The following is a 19,851-nucleotide window of genomic DNA, read 5'->3' on the forward strand; positions in this document are numbered from 1 at the left end:
AAACGAAAATTATTAAATGATTGGTGAATGCTAAAATATTTACTGTGATCTTCTATAGTCTCATAAGTAGAAATACCGTGTTCTATGCACATTTCTTTCAGATTAAACTCGGTCTCTTTCATAAGAACCATTGTTTTCGACATTTATTCATCCTTTTTGGAATATTAAAACAATTTTTTATTGTGTTAAATCTTACGTGGGAATAAGAGTGCACCTTTAAATAAACCTTTAAAGCGAATTTGAAATAAGGTTCTCTAGATTGACAACATGGACTATCTTGAAACCTTATTTTTCAAGGAACCCAAATTTAACACCCCGAGATACAAGTCATTGGTGGATGCTGTCAATGCTCCACGACATATACATTGATGCTTTGTAAGTGAGTAATCTACATTTTTCAGGTTTACCAAAGAAAATTGTAAAATAATAGTGCAGAAATATTGTACATGGATAAAGCAGGAAACACTTGAAATGAAAGACATGCATTTAAATTAAGGTTATGGTACAGGTAGCCGTCAACCATTGAGGTGAAAACCTACAAAACTGGATCTATGTTTTCCGGCAACCGTTTAAAGTTCCCTTTTGTTTAAGTGATGTCAGCCTTTTTTGTACGTATATCCTTGACCCCCCAAAAAATGCATTTATCGCAATTAATAAATGCAAAAAAAGTAATTTCTGTTTAATATACATTTAACGTGCATAACATCATTATGAAATTTGTATATCAAGTGACTTTCTGAATACCAAAAATTCTATGATGCTTTATATTCAAATAGTTCCCCTTTTATCCATCAGAAAACATTCATTTTATCATTTTTTTACGCTATGATATCGAAATTGCACAGAAAATACAGTTCAAGTATAAACACGTGTGTTGGTTTTATTGGGGTGCGAACCCACGCCGGTAAAATCATGGAAAAAAAATAAAAATATTTTTTGACATGTAAATCATACATTGATAAAATCACGTGATAATGTCAATTAACCAATTATAAAAAAAAGCCGTTTACGCTTAAATGACAAGTGTAGTCTTCAAAGAAGATATTTTAGCTAAAAGAAACATTTGCTGAAGGGTTTCAGCGTTTGTTATCTTAGTTTTGTCACACCTTATGATTTGCAACACTTTATTTTGTCATACACAACAATGTTCATTTTGCAAAAACATGAGCGAGAACCAAACTGTGATTTTGTTTCACTAAACAACAGTGGTAATTTTTCATCCGAAAAAACTTGCACGTATTTTTTTTTTAAAAAACAGTAAGTTAATTTATTTATGTTAAAATTAAATTTAAAACGTTTAGTATTTGTCTAGCTATTGCTCATGTCTATTTTGGCATCTGCCCAGGTACTGTTTGCAAAGCGTTAGACTCCGCCCACTTATCTATCTAATGTGCATAAAGTGAGTCAGTGGTCAAGTTTAGGACTTTGTTGATATTTCCCAAACATTAATTTCATCTAAAGCATTGTGTGTACCTCGGAAATTAATCGGATATTATATGAGACTTTATTAAAGTTATATGCTCACTTTTATTTTTTTTCTATTTATTTAATCCTAAGTGGCACTGGGGCTTTAAGGTTTGAATACCCCGAGCCATATCGGGAAACTTTGATGATTGGTGAATATGTGAACAAAAAAGCAATGATGATGATGATCATTGTATAATTTTAGTTTAAAATATATTTATAATAACTTTTATTGGCACAATTTTGCACGAGAGTTTGGTCTTGTGTAAAGGGAGAAACCGGACAATGCGGAAAATTTTCACTTGTCCGGCTTGGTGACCACAGATTTTACTCGCATACGTCCGCGGTGGTAATCGAACCCGAGACTCATTGGCGATGTGATGTTCACGAGCGTTTACAGTTATAATGCCTTATATGTAACATATTGCATGATAATATAAATTTAATAGCACCTTATGCCACCTGGATGTGGCTTGTAGTGTGGTTTCATTCACTATCGAATAAACACTAAGATACAATGTACATGTGTTACAGTAGAAGAAAAAGTCGTTGTTTTTACCCACAATGAATACACATTTTGAATGTGCGAATAAACATACACTCACGTGTGTATATGTAAATGTATGAAATAGTTGTAAATATAACGGTAAGATAGGTCAATCCATGCTTCTTAAACTTTGTTGCAACGTAACTATCAAGTACAGTCGTACCCCGTTGGCTCAAACTCGCTTAGATCGAATTCCTCGATGGCTCAAACTAGATGTAAAGAACAAATTTCTTTATACCAAAGGTAAACAATCCCGCTTGGCTTTTCGCCGGTCCCTGGGAGTCCGAGCCAACGGGGTTCGACAGTAGTTCTTTTCCAAGCAAAGTCGTTAGCCTCGGTGCCGCTTTCTACGTAGTGTCAAGTACCATTTAGTATAAACTTAGCCCCACTTTCAAAGAAGACGGAAAGAATAATTGGGGGGGGGGGGGGTATTTTCAAAACATATACAGATGAAAATGGTACGTCTTTTAACATATGACAAAGCTTTATATGTATTTCCAAATGTTTGTTATAATTCTAGGTTACTAAAATATCTTTATATTTCACATCTTACCTAATTCCTGTTTTAAGTAAATAAACGAAGTTTTTGTGTTAAGTACCATTGAGCTGCCATTTAATAGTCAGTATAATTGTATCTTCAAGATTTAGAGTTCTACTCCGTTCAAACGAAAGCAACAATTAAGAACGTTCATTTATGTTGAGACCGATTTCTTCTACCTGCTAAATATTCAAATCATATTAGTAGTTTTTAGCTTTCCTATGCGATTTTGACTGTTTAAATAATTACAATTGCATTGAGTTTATTATGACCTAAGACATGAACATATAACAAATTTGCATTATGTCCCTGACGAACTGTTATATCATTGGAAACGATTTGCCCGTCCAACATACGTGAACTTACACTTTTCAAATAGTGGAATACTTCTAGTAGTATGAGTGAAAAGCAAATAGTTTATCAAATGTGTTTAATCTCTATTTCGCACAGAACGGGGTAAAATTCGGTAACTTTGTCACAATATACATACTGCTTCTACGTTTTAGGTTATCTTTAATATATTTCTAAAATACACTGGAATTTGAAAACTGACAAATTTGCTGTTTAGTGTATGTTTGCAATAAACATAATAAATTATAATGTTGTGTCCGCAATTTGTTTTCTCACACTCTAGAGGCAAACATTTTAGTCTGATGCCTCACATACTTGGTCAGGGAAAATGTCTTGATGAAATCTAGGTAAGTGTATATATTGGTCATCTCCGGTAAAATAACACTAGGTCACTGATCAAGATTTAGTAAAGCATTTTTACACAAGAGGGGTCACAAATTCAGACCAATGGTGATGAAAACAATGACCAGAATGATTGTCTTAAAGAAATATCGCACACATTTGAATTCGGATAATCTTGGATAAAAACACTAGGTCAGTTCTTAGAATATGTTTGCAAATAAGAGGAATCACTCGTCGACCCATGCTTCTTAAATGGTCAAAATAATGGTATTGATGAAATTTCACTCTTCCTAGGACATGGTTTATCGCGGGTCAAAAACCAGATCTCTCTATCAGTACTTATAACTACTTTGTTTGTCCATTATAGGATGCCATACCATCCAATCTTCATGAAGTTTTATAAGAATCGGGTCCCATACTCATCCCGTAACTCCTTATTATGTATTTTTATCTTCCAGTTAACCGGATAGACATTTCTAGCACACCGGATAGGCATTTCCGGTGAATTCAGCCGTGCTGGAAAACTCCATCTGGCATTCCCCCATGCCAGATGAGTCACGCGCTGTGACGTAATAATTTCAATTTCTTTTATAATACACTTTATGTAATCATAATTATGAGATTTAAATAGATAAGTTATATTAACATTAACTTTACAAAAATATACTTTATAAAACAAAACAAAATAACCCTTAAAAGACGTGATACTGAAGGAACTTCTTGACGTATGCAGTGAATACAAATTACTGCGCGTTATGACGTCAGTAAACATCATCGCACACGCTTTTTGGTGATACATACAAAAATGCGCTTTTTTATGTAATTTCTCCTTTAAAAAAATGTTATTTATGTATGCTAGAAAAATATCTATCATGTGTGTCCGTTCCGGATAGAAAATCCGACCCTCGGGCACGCTGCGTGGCCGGTAACTCGGCAAGCCTCGTTTTATTGTGAACTGTTTGGCTACTGGGCTTATATAGTTTCCATTGTAATATTTTTTTAAATATGTCATTTAAATAAAACTTGAAACTTTCACTGATTAACAGTGTCATATGAGAACCAAAATTATCTTGCAGGAGTAATCGTCCTTTAAGTATAATGACGTGTATATGGCTCAGGCATGCCTTACATGTGGTGCAGTAGTTAGTTGTCTTAACTTCCCTTGCATTGATGTGTTTGTGGTGTTCGATTCCTTTTGAGTGGAGCGCTGGTATATTTCACTTCTCTTACATAGTGGAGCAGGAAGACCTGCTAGTCGCGGGTTAGACGAATTCAATTTCAATGACTGTGGAGCTTGAGTAGCGGTCACATTTCATACAGCGATGCGTCTTTCCTTACAGAATTGCAATACAGTTGGTGTCGGCACACATCGGAATGCTTCCGGCTTGTTGTACCCCTTTAAGTAGTTCTTAAAATGTTTCTCCCCGTTCAGGTAGCATTTGATTATATGAACATTGCATTCGTTTATGTATTTTCAAGTTTATAGGTATATGTATTATTTATTCCATATCTGAAGACAATTTTGTGGTGGATGGAATCAAAGATGACCACAGAGATGCAGTTATGACTGTGTCACATGGCCATTGTAGATAATGACTGTACAGAAAAGATGATAGTAGAAAAACGAAACTTGCTATGGTTGTCTGGTTTTCCCTTTTAAGTGGCGCGTAAGTAGCAATTTCTTTTATAGCAGAAGCGTTTTAAACGGCTCATGTTTCCTTGTTACAGTGGAGCGTTAGTTTCCTTTGGACCCCTTTTAGGCGTCACGTAAGTAGCCTACGCTTTTCTTCCAGAGTGGTGTTAGAGCCCGTTCAGCCGTGCTTTAATAGTATTTGGATCCCGACCTGTTGTGTGTTAGTGGACTAACCTCCCGTTCAAGAGAACGTTTGACGTCTTTGGATGGGTTACAGTTGTGCGTTAAATGCCGCGTTAGAGGCAACCATTACCTTGACGCGTTAAATGCCTTCATAACAATGGCTCGCTACATACTTTGATTTCGTTCCAGTGATTTGTAAGTGGTTTCCGGTTCCATAACGTTTGTGGACATCGCTTCCCTCGACGATGCATCAGCTAGACTATAACATGATCAAATGAGCCATGTTCTTGACAAGAGGAAGATAAAGTTGAACTTCAAGATTAGAAAAGGTTAATGTTTTATAAAATAAGTGAGATATTTTACTTAAATTACTGTCTGGATAACATATTATATTAGTAAATCAATATTTTATTTATGAATGCTTCTAGTCGGTTCGAGGCAGTGCCTTTTTATGTTAAATATAAACTTTGTTTTTTTTGGTTTTAATACACTTATTAAGATAGATAAACAAATAATAAAGTAACACTTTAGAAGTTTGTTATTTCAACATATTTCATTAAAGGTACTATTCGATTTCATGTGAATCTAGCTTCACAGTACTGGGAAATGAATATTTTAATGTGTATGTTGACAAATTAAAATGCGTTTGTTGTACTTTGTATTCTTTGTTAAAGTTCTGACTTTAATGTCTACTACAATAAATGAATGAAAACAATTTAGTTGACACGCCAAACAACATTTAAAAACTCTAGTGTGCATTTTCCTTTGTCTCTAAAGGTACATGAAAATAGCTATTTCTTACAGAAAGATATATGAAATACATTAAGGAAAACACATAGCCTTTCTGTTTGACGAAATGTTTGTCAGTTTTATACATATATATCTAAATCATTTATACTAATTATAATCATTTAAATATATATTCTTTGAATGACATTATTGTAGTTATTTCCTTTTGTCCTAAAAGATATGTTGGTGATAGTGGATCCTTTACTATCTGCGGCAGTGGCAGATTATATGTTTTCGTTATGCGCACGAGAAGTCAATTTTTCTCAGACTAATCTAAACTCAAAACTCTGGCGTCTGGCGAAATTATCGAATGCTGTATTATAACTTTAAAATGAAATTGTATTTATGTTTGATCAATATAATAATTTAAAATCTGAAAGGAAGATAAATGCCAACACTGTATGGAAAATCATGGAAGTGGGCGGCGTTTTCTCTAGGGGCATAAATTTGAGGCGAATCAAAGAAGCGACAAATTTGTATTTCCTTCAATTTGTATATTGTGCATAAATGTCCACTTTAAGAAAAGTGTTTTAAAGAATTGAATAATAGTTATTCGACTTGCTACAATCTCATTTTTAAATTGAATTAAGAAATACAAGACATGATAGTGTAGAATGTCAATAGCTCATACAGAACATATTTGGATATACCGTTTGTGGAATGTTCATGATTGCAGTAATAGTGTTTATGTAAACAAAGAATGGAGTTAATGGAAAAATGAATTAGCAACACAATGTTGTTTGTTTTTTCCGACTTGAAGGAAGTGGTCACGGTGGAAGTACCTTCACTGATAAGAACAGTAAATGTTCAAAACAACACATGTACAAGAATACTATTAAAGCGCACTTAAAACCGAAAATGATATCATCAAGTCCGCATTTCTCATTTACATAATAACGATATATTAGTAGCCATGACAGTTATATTTATGATTGTAACGCTGGGTTTTGAACTCTACAAACACTGAGTACTAGTGAAGTTACCAATACAAGATACATGATAAAAGAATCTTTATTTAAAGTCAGGTTGATTATAACAAAAAAATATGTTCAGTGAGTTATTTCCCGACATGAATACAAGTCATACATAAAATAACAATACAAAAAAAAACAATGAATTGGTGACCTGGAAATAAAAAAGAGCTTTTAGTTTAAAATGTGTAACACATGGAAAACAAGTATTAACACAGCAAAAATTAAGATTGATTAGAGAACTGTTTACAATGATAACATCAATTAGTTTTCTCGGTTGTACGGCCAGTCTACATGCACGGTTCCGCTAGTTGAAATACCTCTGTACAATGGTTAGTTCTTACAGAAATATAAACTAAGGATGATAATAATAATATACATTTTATACAGAAAAGTTAAAAGCAGCAGTTAAGTACATTGGAATTACAGCAAGGTATTGTAATGTGTTGTTAAATTTTTTACTATAGATTGCTAGAAAAAGTTTTGCTAACTTATTCTGTGATTTAGAGTACCTAATAGATTTTGCTGACAATATCGAAAACAGTAATGTACAAAGAAATGGTCGCTCATATGAATGGGTCAATCCCTACCTACGGGCAACCATCCAAATCTTTGCCAGACCAATGTCTTTACAGCACTTACCACAGTACAAAAATATTAATAAAATATACCAGCTCGTAACAAGTTATTAGAAACTCCCTATAGAATATTTGCACATTGAGCATAAAAAAGTTTTGAGAGCACCTTATTTCCTTTGGAAGGCTGTTCCACGCCTGAGTGGCCTCAAAGCGGAAAGAGTTCTTCCCATAAGCAGTTGTTCTTACTGATGGCAAATCTACACGGCTTTCAAATCAGAGATTATTGTTTTTGTCTTAAAAGTCAAAAGGTTTTGAACATGGTTTTGGTGAAGTACCGTACAGACATTTTTAAGTTTTAATAGCGTTAATTTAATCTGCTCAAATGTAACACTATGAAAAAGAATTTCATACCTTGGGGATTGTATATTGAAAACAGTTTGTACTTTTCTGTATTGAATGTTTTCTTATTTTCTGTTTTTGTCTTGCTACAAAAATGCTGAAAAACAGGAGAGTAGTTGAAGGTGAATCTGATAAAAGATTTAAAGAAAATAAGCTTAATATATATTGTCAGAAAATATGATAAGTCTTTCAATGATATGCAGTTGATTAGCTGCTTTTTTCCACATTTTAACAATTTGGGCAACACAATGAACTATCTACCTTATAGCCTAAATGGTTAATTTTCTCTTCTCAAACAAAAGTGGGATTAAGCAAAGTGTATTGCCTTATTTCTTTAACTGACTTTAAGCCAACTGAAATGGTTTCAGATTTGTCATGGTTAGCCTGCATTTGATTTTTTCTATTTTTACAAAAATATGTTCGGCAAATCATTCGCTGGATGATTGAATGTAGTAAAGAATAACAATCATTGAATTCCTCACTCGCGCAGAAAAAATAAATTGTAATAAGTCAAATCATCACAACGTCTAACTGTGTTAGACTTGCAATTATCCACATGAAGCACTTTTGGTCCCTGGATTCTACAGCACAGAATCGTTGTAAACGGGATCTTCTGCAAACACATGGAGAGGACTAGAAAAACAACGATGTAAAATTGCTACCCATATAAATTGTTACAATTTTATGGTGTATATTTTATCAGGTCTTGCACCCCCAAACAATGATAATATTAAGTTTAACTAACGTGTAATTAGATACAGATAATTGAGTGTCGTCACTAAACCTGTTTCAACATTATTATAATCCTTATATAGATTTTATGTTTAAGCATATCTTGCTCGTTTTACAACCATTAATAGAATAATCAAATCTGCTGGAATGCACCACCTATTGTCGTAATATATACATTACGTATACCTTGCTTGGCATTTCTGAAGTACATGTGCGACTGTGATTTAGACGTATCCAACGGCGTGTACACCTGGGAATTATCGGGTCTGAAAAAAAAACGAAAACTGCAGTCCACAATTACGATCGATATGTGTTCATGCTTAGAGTTAACCAAAGTCAAATAAAGTGTGTAATAGAATTTACAAAGACATTTACAATTACCAAGGTACCAGGCACACATACAATTTACAAATTGATCTGTTCAAAAGTTTAGTTCAGTTCAAAGTTTATTGTACGAAAGGCCTCCGGCCCATACACATACACAAGAGCATACATGTATAATTCAAACGTGAAAGATAGTAACAATGACATGTAATGATTTGCAACTTAGAATAGTTTCTTTCTTAAAATGCATAATATATAAACATTGCTGCATTACGCATGATCAAAGCATTTGTACTAGATATTAAAGTAAAATATGTGTCTATGGTAGGGTGTTCTCGAACGTATTATGCAATATAAACATTCCTGAAAACATTATATAAAGGACATATCAACAAAATTGGAATTCATCTTCAAAATGACATTCCCAGTATGGGCAAGTGCGTTCTTGTCTGTGCATCCGATAATGTCTACCAGTCTCAATAGAAATATTATGTACAGAAAATCTGTTTGACGCAAAACATTTACGAAATGTAGCTACATCTTAAATATAAAAATATGGTTCAATTGTTAAAGTTGTTTTATATTGAAAAAATAATGATAACTTTCTACTTGCTATAAATCTGGCTCTCAATATTTGTAAATACTGATCGTATAACCAATAAATGTACATGCATTAAAACAACTTTAAATACATATTGGCGTTACCATTTGTAGCCAAAGCCGTTACTATTTGATTTTTCTTTAACAGTAGTCACCTAATTACAAAAGCCAATACTATCATAATTTAAAAGTATATTATAACATACTTTAGGGTAACTAGTATTTGGCATATTTAGAAGACGAGTCCAGTATATAATACAACGTTTAGATGAACATAAATATATACATAGGGAAACGTCCCAAGTCACATACAACCTAATCATTACAAGCATTTTGTTGAAAATTCAAGAAAATCTTGCATCCCAACACAGGTACATTAACAATGCAAACCATTTTTTCAGTCCCCATAATTCTGAGCCATATAACATATAGGCACACTTTTTACATCAAATATTTTTAAAAATATATGGTACATAACTATAATTCTGAAATGAATTTAAAACATGCAACAGTACTAGTTTTTCCTTAATTGACATATGTTTGCCATTTTATACAGAGATAATGTACTTGAGAAATGATGACCAATACATTCAAAACCGTTTACAACATCAAGTTTACTATTTGCAGAAGACTAATGTTCATACCTTAATAATTGCCAACCCTTCTATAATACTAAAACTTTCGTTTTACCGATATTAATAACCTGTAAATAGTTCTATAAAATATTTAACTGTATTTGTATGCCTACAATGGTGTCAGATACACATGCAATATCATCTACAAACATAATTAAAGATAATTCAGTACCATCAGGAAAAAGCAGTAAACCTCTTACATCGTTGTTTTAAGAAAAGAGTTGCAATTCATTTATTACAATGACAAAAAAAAATGTACTTGAACTAAAACCTTGATGTCATTGGTAACTGGACAATCAAAAATATTGGAGACTCCTGTTTTAGTCTTAACAACAACTTTTACAGAAGCATAATTGTACAATACAAACACCCTGAGATATTGTTTTTACGTAAAAGATCAGGTATCTTTTAGCTGTTATTCACTATATTAGCAGAAACATGTACGATGGCATTCAATAACTAAATGCAAGTCATGAACGATATCACGTTTTTAAAGCGCTTGGTGTGATATTTAGGAAACTGTAGGTTGCTTTTATGGGTTTTCACTCATATGCGTTGAATGGCAAACACCTTAGTTCGTAAACAGTATCTACATTAGGTTCCATACTCATCACTTATATTATATGTATACCTGATATATTCTCGTTATTACCTCTGAAAGTTTCAATGCATTATGTTCATGCTTTTATCTTACCCATTGTCTCCTTTTTCTGAAATTTAATTCAAGAGTGAGCAATTTAAATCGCCATACTTGTATATTAGTGTATATACTCTATTTCATTGCAAATATGTTTTATTGACATAAATGTTACATATCGTTACATACACGTGAACAACAATGAAATCCAGCAATATTATATGGTCAAACATAGAATATGTTAAGATGCCCTTACGCTACATTACGAGCAATGTGGTACTTGTACAATTCCTGTTTAAGACAGACCCCATCTTATGGAATGCATTTATCAAAAATTGAGATTATATTAATTTACCAAATAAAATTGTAATACTAACTAAGAGCATCATAAACCGATGTACCTGTTTTCATTGACAATTCCTCGTAAGTCTGGGCTGCATTACACCTGGGGCCGTCTGTACCAGATCTATAAAATGACAAATATACTTGTGACCAATCTATTTGAATTCATGGCAATTATGTTATGTTAATTTGATTATGGAACACAGTTACACAGATTTACCAGTCTTTAAGTTATTGCATTAAAAGAGTTCCCTCTTTGAGATTAACTCGTATTTTTATTACGTATTGAGTGTTCAGTATTTATTCAATGGTGACTATTTACCAATCAAAAAGTCGACTAATGTATTAATTTCATGTTCTTAACTTACCCATTATCTCCTTTTTCTGAAAATCATTTTGATTCTTAGCAATTAAAATCGTCATTCATATATATATATATATATATATATCAGTGTACAAATATAATTACATATATGCAAACTATGCGTCAATGTGCAATTTTGAATACCATGTCAAATCTTATCATGTTAAGAAAATGTATTGCTGGCAAAAAAGAGACATTTAGTAAACATATATACACATGAACACCAATAAAATACAAAAATAATTTAACGATCAACGCCTAGTGATAAAAACACAACATATATGGGACATGCTTGTGACGCCGAGTTACAAAGGGTGTTGTTTCTATTACATTCTCTATTCAGACAGTTTTCCTCCTATGTGATTGCAATAATCAAAGATAGAATGATACTAAATTACCAAATTAAGCCGTTTTACTAACTTAAAGCATCGTAAACCGACGTATCTGTTCTCTTTGATAATTCCTCGTAAGTATTGGCTGCTTTACATCCGGGGCTGTCTGTTCTACATATATGCAATGATACAAACACACGTGACCACTCTATCTTCATGAATGTCAATAAAACTACGTAAACTACTACGTAAATGTCATTAAATAAATGATTGCATAGTTAATCAGACTTTGAGGTCATGTTTTATTCAATAAATCGTTTCCATTTTTGTTGTGACCTTCAGATGGATACAAGTTGATTTTCATAACTTTTCGATTGGTCAATATTATCCAATATTTAGTATTTACCAATCAAATCATTTATATGTGAAAACTAGGCAAAGGATTACATGTAGATACTTAAATAAGGTTTGATACAATTGACTACTGAACATTCGACTTCATACTCATCACAGATATCATTAGTAGGCCTGATGTATGCACAAAATTACGTTAAACTTTGACAGTTTAAATTCGATTATTCTCATAGTTTTATCTTACCCATTGTCTTCATTATCTGAAATTTTAATTCGATTGTAAGCATTTAAAACCATCATACATTTATATCAGTGTATAAAAAAGATAATTGAAAATTTAAAATACATTATAATGTGCATTTTTAAATATCATTTCATTTTTAACATTGTTCAGAATAAATTTTGATACCAGAAATGTGATATATAGTTATTTACACATGAACAACAATGACATACCCCGATATTATAACGATTAACGTCTACAGATTAAAAAATTCAATATGTGATACACGCTTCTTGCGCTACGTTATGAACGATGTGGTTACTGTTACAGTTTCTGCTCAAGGCAGAGCCCATCTTTGTGATTGAATTAATCAAAGAATGAAATAGTATTAAATCAACTAATTAACTTGTATAACTTACCGAGAGCGTCGTAAACTGATCTATATGTTGCCATGGATAGTTGCTCGTATGTTTGGGCTCCCTTAAATCCGCGGTTGTCTTTACCAGATCTTTTGAATGACAATGACACTTATGCCAACATTTTTATTCAAGGTAATTATGCTTTGAAAATTTAATTGAGGGAAATAGTTACTATGATTTTCCAGTTTGAGGTCTCAGTTTATGGAACAAATTAAAATGAATGTGTATCTAATTTAAGTATAACTGCCTGTTGATAAAGATTACGTTTTTTTTATTGCGTTCGATTTGGTATAAGCATTAGCCTGTAAAAGTTCATCTAAATGGAGAACTGTAATTACTTCCATTCAAAATTAAAAAACACGAATATAAGAACTATGGCGTAAACCTTTTTGAAAAAACAACATTTAATTAACAAGACATGCAATACATTTGTCATAGTGTATTGATTGTTAATGAAATACTGACTAGTGAATATATATATTTCAAGTAGTTGTATCCACTAAGACTGTTATTAATGAATTCAGGACTGTGTGCGTTAAATAACGTGCCTGTACAAATGAACCTGGAAAGTTTGTAAAACTTAACCTGTCTATTTAATTAGTTATCTGTGTTTTGAACCACATTATTTCAATGACAGTGTATATTTAAAGATACATAAAGAAGGACAATTCTGTCAATAAAAAATATTTCCACACATTCAAAAACGTTTCAAACATTAAAATGATTGATACTCAATTCTAAATGTTGAATAAGTTAAACTTTCTCTACATGTTTTAATAGTTTTCTTTGTACACAAAATACCCGTGTTCACCATTTTGGACACCCCGGCATTTATCTACTTCATATGGTGACATTTAACTTTCCAAGCATAAATTAAGATAGTTTACACGTCAAATTATGTTTTGCAAATACTTTCTTTGCTCCATAGTTGTATATTCCAGAAATTAAACGGATAATTCACAAAAAAAACGAACATCTTGAAAATAATCTAGTATTTGGTTTAATAGTTCCTCTATAGCCTTTCATTTATACAGTTTTTTTAACACCTTATTAAGAAGTTTGCCAACTATTGCAATATAATTGTTGTGCTTAGTACAGAGAAGGAACAACAACTCATATACAAAAAAACATGAAACTCCATTTGCTGTATTTTTGGGGATGTCGTTCTATGCCAAAATTAGAAAAAGACTCCTTATAGAAATGCTTCATAAACATTGACCTGAACTTAGCCACTTGGTTGCTCACTATACATCGGCATCTGAAGCTAAGGATGCAACATAAAATACCCGACATCACGAGCAGACAGAACTCACACAAAAGACATGCCTCGATAGAGTACAGTAGCTGTACATTGTAATAAAATATAAAGGCAATCCATTTATTAAAGTGACTGAGAGACCGTTTTACACTGGATACCATACGTACTGCCCATCCTAGTGCTGCGCAAATGGTTGCTTATCATTATGATAATTTTAAACTCAACTCAATGAGTCCCTGAGTCAATCAAGAAGAACAAGACAGATTTATTTCGGCAAAAACCATAGCAAAAAGCTGCTGATTCAACGAAATTAAATCTCAAAGGACGAATTGGCGTAGCTTCTTGAGAGATTACAGCTGAGACTGAGCTATTTAACCTTTCTGGTCGATACATTTGTGAAAATGTGTCCAAATTAAACAGTTTTAGTCACATTGCAATCACGAAGAGCCAGACATGAGAATATTCTTGCATTCAAAACAGGCTGCAGCAGATGGTTACAAAATCGTTGTGATTAAAGCCAGCGACACAGAAGTCCATTTCATTGCGGTCAGTGTTCTGCCACTTCTGCAGCTTTTTGGTGTAGAAAAGCTGATGGTCGATTTTAGGCAAGGACAAAACTTAAGGACAATTCCCTTACATGGTAATCTACATTCCGTGGTTAAGGGAAAAAGAGTGCGTGGCAAACATGGAATGTATGCCCTGAGTTTTCTACTTTTTTTTATATAAAACTCAGTCAGTACCTCAATTGACATTTGAAGAAGAAGATCATGACATTCTTGATCTGTCACATGGAAATCGAAAGCCCTGCTGACTGGATTTGAAAACAGCAAGATGATGTTGAAAATCGTTGGGGCAGCACTTCCGCCAATTACTCAGAGTTGCCAACAGCTAACGAAGGGTGGCTGAACAACTGAATGTCGTGGCAACGGCAATTGCTATCTATTAAGTCTACATTGTACAGCTCTGTGTAAATATAATTGTGCATGCTTGAATCGATTCAATGAAAGGACTTGTTCTTTAATTTGAAAGACAAAAAAGTGAAAATAAAAGCAAGAAAAACAAAACGCATGAAAAAACGGCCGGCATTTTTTCCGTCGCTAACGATATTTTACGGATCAGTAGACCCATAGGAGTCTCCATGCCTTTTTTGGGGATTGAACCACAATGAAAACGAGTTTTGTTAACCGGATAAGTAGTTCACTGTCAATCACATGTTAAACAAGCTATATACATGCTTAAGAAAAATGGTTAGGAAGCTTGTTCACTGTCAATACATGTTGAGGAAGAACAGTTAGCTAGGTAAATCACTGACAATACATGCTGAAGAAAAACATTTAGGAAAGGAGTTCACTGTCAATACATGTTCAGGAAGAAAAGTTAGCAAGGAAAATCGCTGACAAAACATGCTGAAGAAGAACAGGTAGGAAAGTAGTTCACTGATAATACATGTTGAGGAAGAACATTAAGCAAGGCAAATCACTGGCAATATATGCTGAATTAGAACAGTTAGGAAAGTTGTTCACTGTCAATACATGCTGAGGAAGAACAGTAAGCAAGGTGAATCACTGAAAGTACATGCTGACGAAAACATGTAGGAAAATAGTTCACTGTCAATACATGATGAAAAAGTACAGTTAGCAAATTGAATGAATGGCTTTACAAGCTGAAGAAAAACAGTTCGGAAAGTAGTTCACTGTCAAAACATATTGAGGTAGATCAGTTAGCAAAAAAGGCATGGTAAGACATAATGAAGAAAACCAGTTAAGAAAGCAGTTTACTGTTTTAATACATGTTAGAGAAAAACAAAAAGCAAAGAAATGTATTGTCAATGCAAGCTGAAGAGGAAATCTCATTAATGTGTCTTAGGCAAAATATTTCTTCACGAAATAGCAACCACTTACATGGATTGTCCAGCTGGATTATCTGCAATAAAGTATTCCGTTGAAAGACAATAACAAACTTTAAAATAGTGTTTCATTTTTAATACATACAGCATATACTCAATAGATATGAAGTCGCAGCACTGGATATAGAGGATTATGTCTGTGGAATAAACAGAGACAATTATGTCAGAGGTACCAAGTTATTAAGTAATATTTGTTCTAAACAGCCAAAAGAAAACAAGAGGTTATTCATTCGAAAATGTTATCTAATCGTCTTTCCCATGTTGTCGGACAATACAAATCTCAGTACCGGGTATGACCTCTGTGTTTGGAGATGACTTCCTGTATCCGAAATCGCGTTGTTCGACAACGTAGTTTATATACCCAACCAAGAATACAATTCCAATCTTTTGTCGCCGTATCCTACTCATCCCACATGTGCTCTTTAGGGTTGAGATCCAGAGACAATGATGGTCAGGCTAAGAAAGGATTTCCATGCGTGTAAAGGAAGTGTATTGTAACTCCTGCCCTATAAGGGGGCACGTTTTCCTTATTGAAACGTCTACCCATTACGTGCTTTTAACATGGGCAATACAATGGGTGTAAGAATTATAGACCGGTTGGCGTCAAAATTCCCATCTCAAATAACTAGCACTGACTTAATAACTAGCACAGTTAATAGCCACCCCCCCCCCAAAGAAAAAAAACAAAAAAAAAACGTTACGTTCATTACGCCTATGGTTTTGCCTTATCCGTCGGTGCTGAGCGTTTGAAACAGGTACTTTAACCTGCCTACGAAACATTATTACTGTGGTACACTGAATTGATCGACAAGCCGTTCAGACGACTAAATTTGCCGTTCACGTTGCAGCCGAAAACGATTTTGGAGATGCCGTTGACGGATATAGAACGTATTGACGTGCCGTCGTTTGACGCCTTGAACCTGATCGAGGACGGACAGAAACGGATTCGGTAGCGTTGAATCGTTTAACATGGCGAGACATAGTCAAACGGTTGAGTTCAAATGTCTAGCAACAACAGTTGGCGGTAATCCACTTTGAAAAGCCCCAATTTTCTGCTTCTAATTTCATTTTTTTAATTTTGGCATTTCGAGCATGGACAGTATTCAATATCCTCAATGATTTTATCACTTGCATTGCGATTACACATGCAATGATACAAAACCGACAAAACATGGTAAACGTGCATGGAGCACACGTTGAAATGTACCGGGCTGTCCTATTACGACTTAACGGTCGATTGCGCTCGATAATTATAGTCATGATTTGTGTATGACATAGATATTTGTATGTGTGTTAAATATCAAAGTTGTACCTTTTTGTAAACTTTTGGACTTGAGACATAATCCGTATTCTGTTTATTTGGTTTTTAGCATCACTTGTTTGATATTTTTTGTTGTGTTGAAGTTGGTGTTGTTGGACTTTATTATTTAAGATGGTTGAATTTTAATATTACATTTTGTAAAACTGTTCATAAATAATTTGATTCTGTTAAGTGCGTTGCTGGATTCTCCTTCCCTGTTATGTATAGTGGCGGTAACAGTACAAAACATACGTGTTCTTTTGACAAATTAAGGTGTATATTTCTAATTTTGGTGTCAGGGTACGTTCAAAAATGAAATTGCTTTCTACTTGACAAATTGAGCTGGTTAACTACCATCTCGTGACAATATTTACATGAAGGATATAACATCCAATCCTTAAATGTACTGCCTTTCGGCAATTGCTTATATTTTCTGATTGACACAACATCTTCGGATATGTTAAAATCGCGAATCATCGCATAACAACATACATGTAAATTATTTATATCGGTATTGTTTGTATTGTGTCGGCAGGGCCTGACAAATATAATCAACATGTTAAAGAGTGTTAATTTATGATATGTCAAATGTATTGTTGCCTTTAGTGTTTCTAATTCAAGTTTCCGGCTACAGGAGGTCGTTCTATATACAGAATGGGTTAGAAAGAATTACTTAAGGTACACACACTTAATCATGCCCAACTGCGTCCAGACCCCGATAGTGACATCACTCCCGCTATTCATTCCTTATAAGAATATGATTGAATCGAAATTGAAAGAAATGTGCCAACACAGAATAGAACAGTACACATTGTAATTATTTTGGTTTTATTTCCACCAAGATAAATTTAAACAAATGTGTGATACTTGTCGCCACTTTGTGACATCTTATTACAAATTATGACGCGTAAAAGTGTTGCGTATGGGTAGCGATTACAATAGTCACATACAATCAAACTAAACGAGATGGTCAAGGGTTCATTTTCGGAAAATGAATGAGCGTTTTACACAAACTGACTAGGAGTGATATTTTCAAAACAAAGGTCAAGTCAATAAAACAAAGGAACTCCAGAAGTAAACAAACCGAAACCTACAATGTAGACAAATATCAATATTTGAAGATCTTGAATACCGAGAACGTTGAACTTTTCCTAAAACCGTGGAATGAAATATAATTAACGGGCCATAATGGCGTATCGGTCGAATCCTTCTCAAATTCCTTGTGTCATGTTCTAAAACATGTTCAATTTAAACAGTCTCTTGATACATATATAAAACAACAATACAATGAATTATATATGTAATACCAATTCACATACAGCTCTATAGTTCTATGATGTTTGATTGTGATTGGATAGAGTGTCCAGATGGAGCCATGTAGCCAATAGACATATTGAAGTTTGGTGGACAAACGGACAATAAAAAAATAATAAAAATGATCCATAATAAGATATTCAAGCTTAAATTTGAACAAAATGTGCAAATATATCATCAATAATGGTTAAAACAGCTTACCCGTGTTCAACACAGATGAAACATAACAACATGCTTATAATTTATTATATACATTTCGGTAGTTTTCAAATTTGTACATAAAATGAAGAAAATAAATAGAAGACAATATATCGACATGGTCTGTAATTATGCTTAATAAATGTATCTTGACTTTTATTCTTACCACTGCTTCATATAATTCTTTCTTTACTGTTGTCAAATAGCTAACAATCGGAATGCTATTTCCTAATCCATCTTTGCCGACTTTATATCTTAACTTCCGTTACATTTTAAAAAGGAAGTAACTGTAACTCTCAGATAAGGTACCAGTAGTTTCCGTTGTGTAAATGTTAAATGCGTAAAATTAATTACATAAGTTCTTACCATCATTTTTCTTTTGTTGACTAGAAAGTTGGCTCGTTCTGAAAAATAATTAGCATACTTTGTAAAAATAACATTTTGCATTGTTTTGCTGGAAAATTGTTTTAAGACATTCAAAAAAAAATGATTTAAACTATCCATACCAACACATTTAGATAAGATATGTCCTTACCTCTTTGTTAATTTGTCTCTGTTTTTGGTGTAACCTACAACGTAAAGAGAGATTTCATTTCATCGACAGAACAATTTATAGAACTGAAATACATGAGCAAGATGGTTTATGCAGGGCTAGGTTATTATCAAGAATAAACATAGTCTTGTTAGATTATTTTCGGACTACGAGTGTTTAAACCATTGTTGATTTCAATTAATTGGTGTAACGTTGTGTCCCTTACTGCGCTTTTTACGGTTTACAGAGCATGATGTATTAACACAATACATTAAATAGCAGTAATTATTAGAAAGCTGTATTATCTTGCTGCCATAAAACTAGACTTGGTATATATGGTATTTGATGCGCTTACTTTATAGAGTTATAATCTTAATTCTTTCATCAATATTACTTTCATTGTTCTCCTCTACTACATATGCAGCAAGAATCAAAAGTATAATATTTATTATCGTTTACCTGATGTTCTAAACTTTTTCAAAATGAGGATCACTCCAATGGCAACTAAAACTACTGCAATTCCACCACCGATGGATCCTCCAATTAAAGCAACCTGAGAATCTGCGTGTTTGCCTTAAATATTTTG

The 19,851-nt window shown here is 33.3% G+C and overlaps 1 protein-coding gene across 1 annotated transcript in view; it reads right to left on the minus strand.

Annotated features, from left to right (window-relative positions):
• Positions 1-6,993: 6,993 nt before the first annotated feature.
• Positions 6,994-19,851, minus strand: part of LOC128235315 (titin-like) — a 36,873-nt gene continuing 24,015 nt past the window's right edge. The window contains exons 8-19 of the mRNA XM_052950130.1: positions 19,725-19,838; positions 19,269-19,302; positions 19,100-19,137; positions 15,917-15,938; positions 12,758-12,846; positions 12,360-12,375; positions 11,850-11,932; positions 11,434-11,449; positions 11,125-11,189; positions 10,781-10,796; positions 8,714-8,793; positions 6,994-8,408 (exon numbers count right to left, since the gene is read on the minus strand). Coding sequence (XP_052806090.1) covers positions 8,377-8,408; positions 8,714-8,793; positions 10,781-10,796; positions 11,125-11,189; positions 11,434-11,449; positions 11,850-11,932; positions 12,360-12,375; positions 12,758-12,846; positions 15,917-15,938; positions 19,100-19,137; positions 19,269-19,302; positions 19,725-19,838 — 605 coding nt within the window. The 3' untranslated portion in view covers positions 6,994-8,376. The remainder of the gene's footprint in view (positions 8,409-8,713; positions 8,794-10,780; positions 10,797-11,124; positions 11,190-11,433; positions 11,450-11,849; positions 11,933-12,359; positions 12,376-12,757; positions 12,847-15,916; positions 15,939-19,099; positions 19,138-19,268; positions 19,303-19,724; positions 19,839-19,851) is intronic.

This window comes from Mya arenaria, chromosome 5 (assembly GCF_026914265.1).
Source record: "Mya arenaria isolate MELC-2E11 chromosome 5, ASM2691426v1".
In the NCBI taxonomy this organism is placed as follows: domain Eukaryota; kingdom Metazoa; phylum Mollusca; class Bivalvia; order Myida; family Myidae; genus Mya; species Mya arenaria.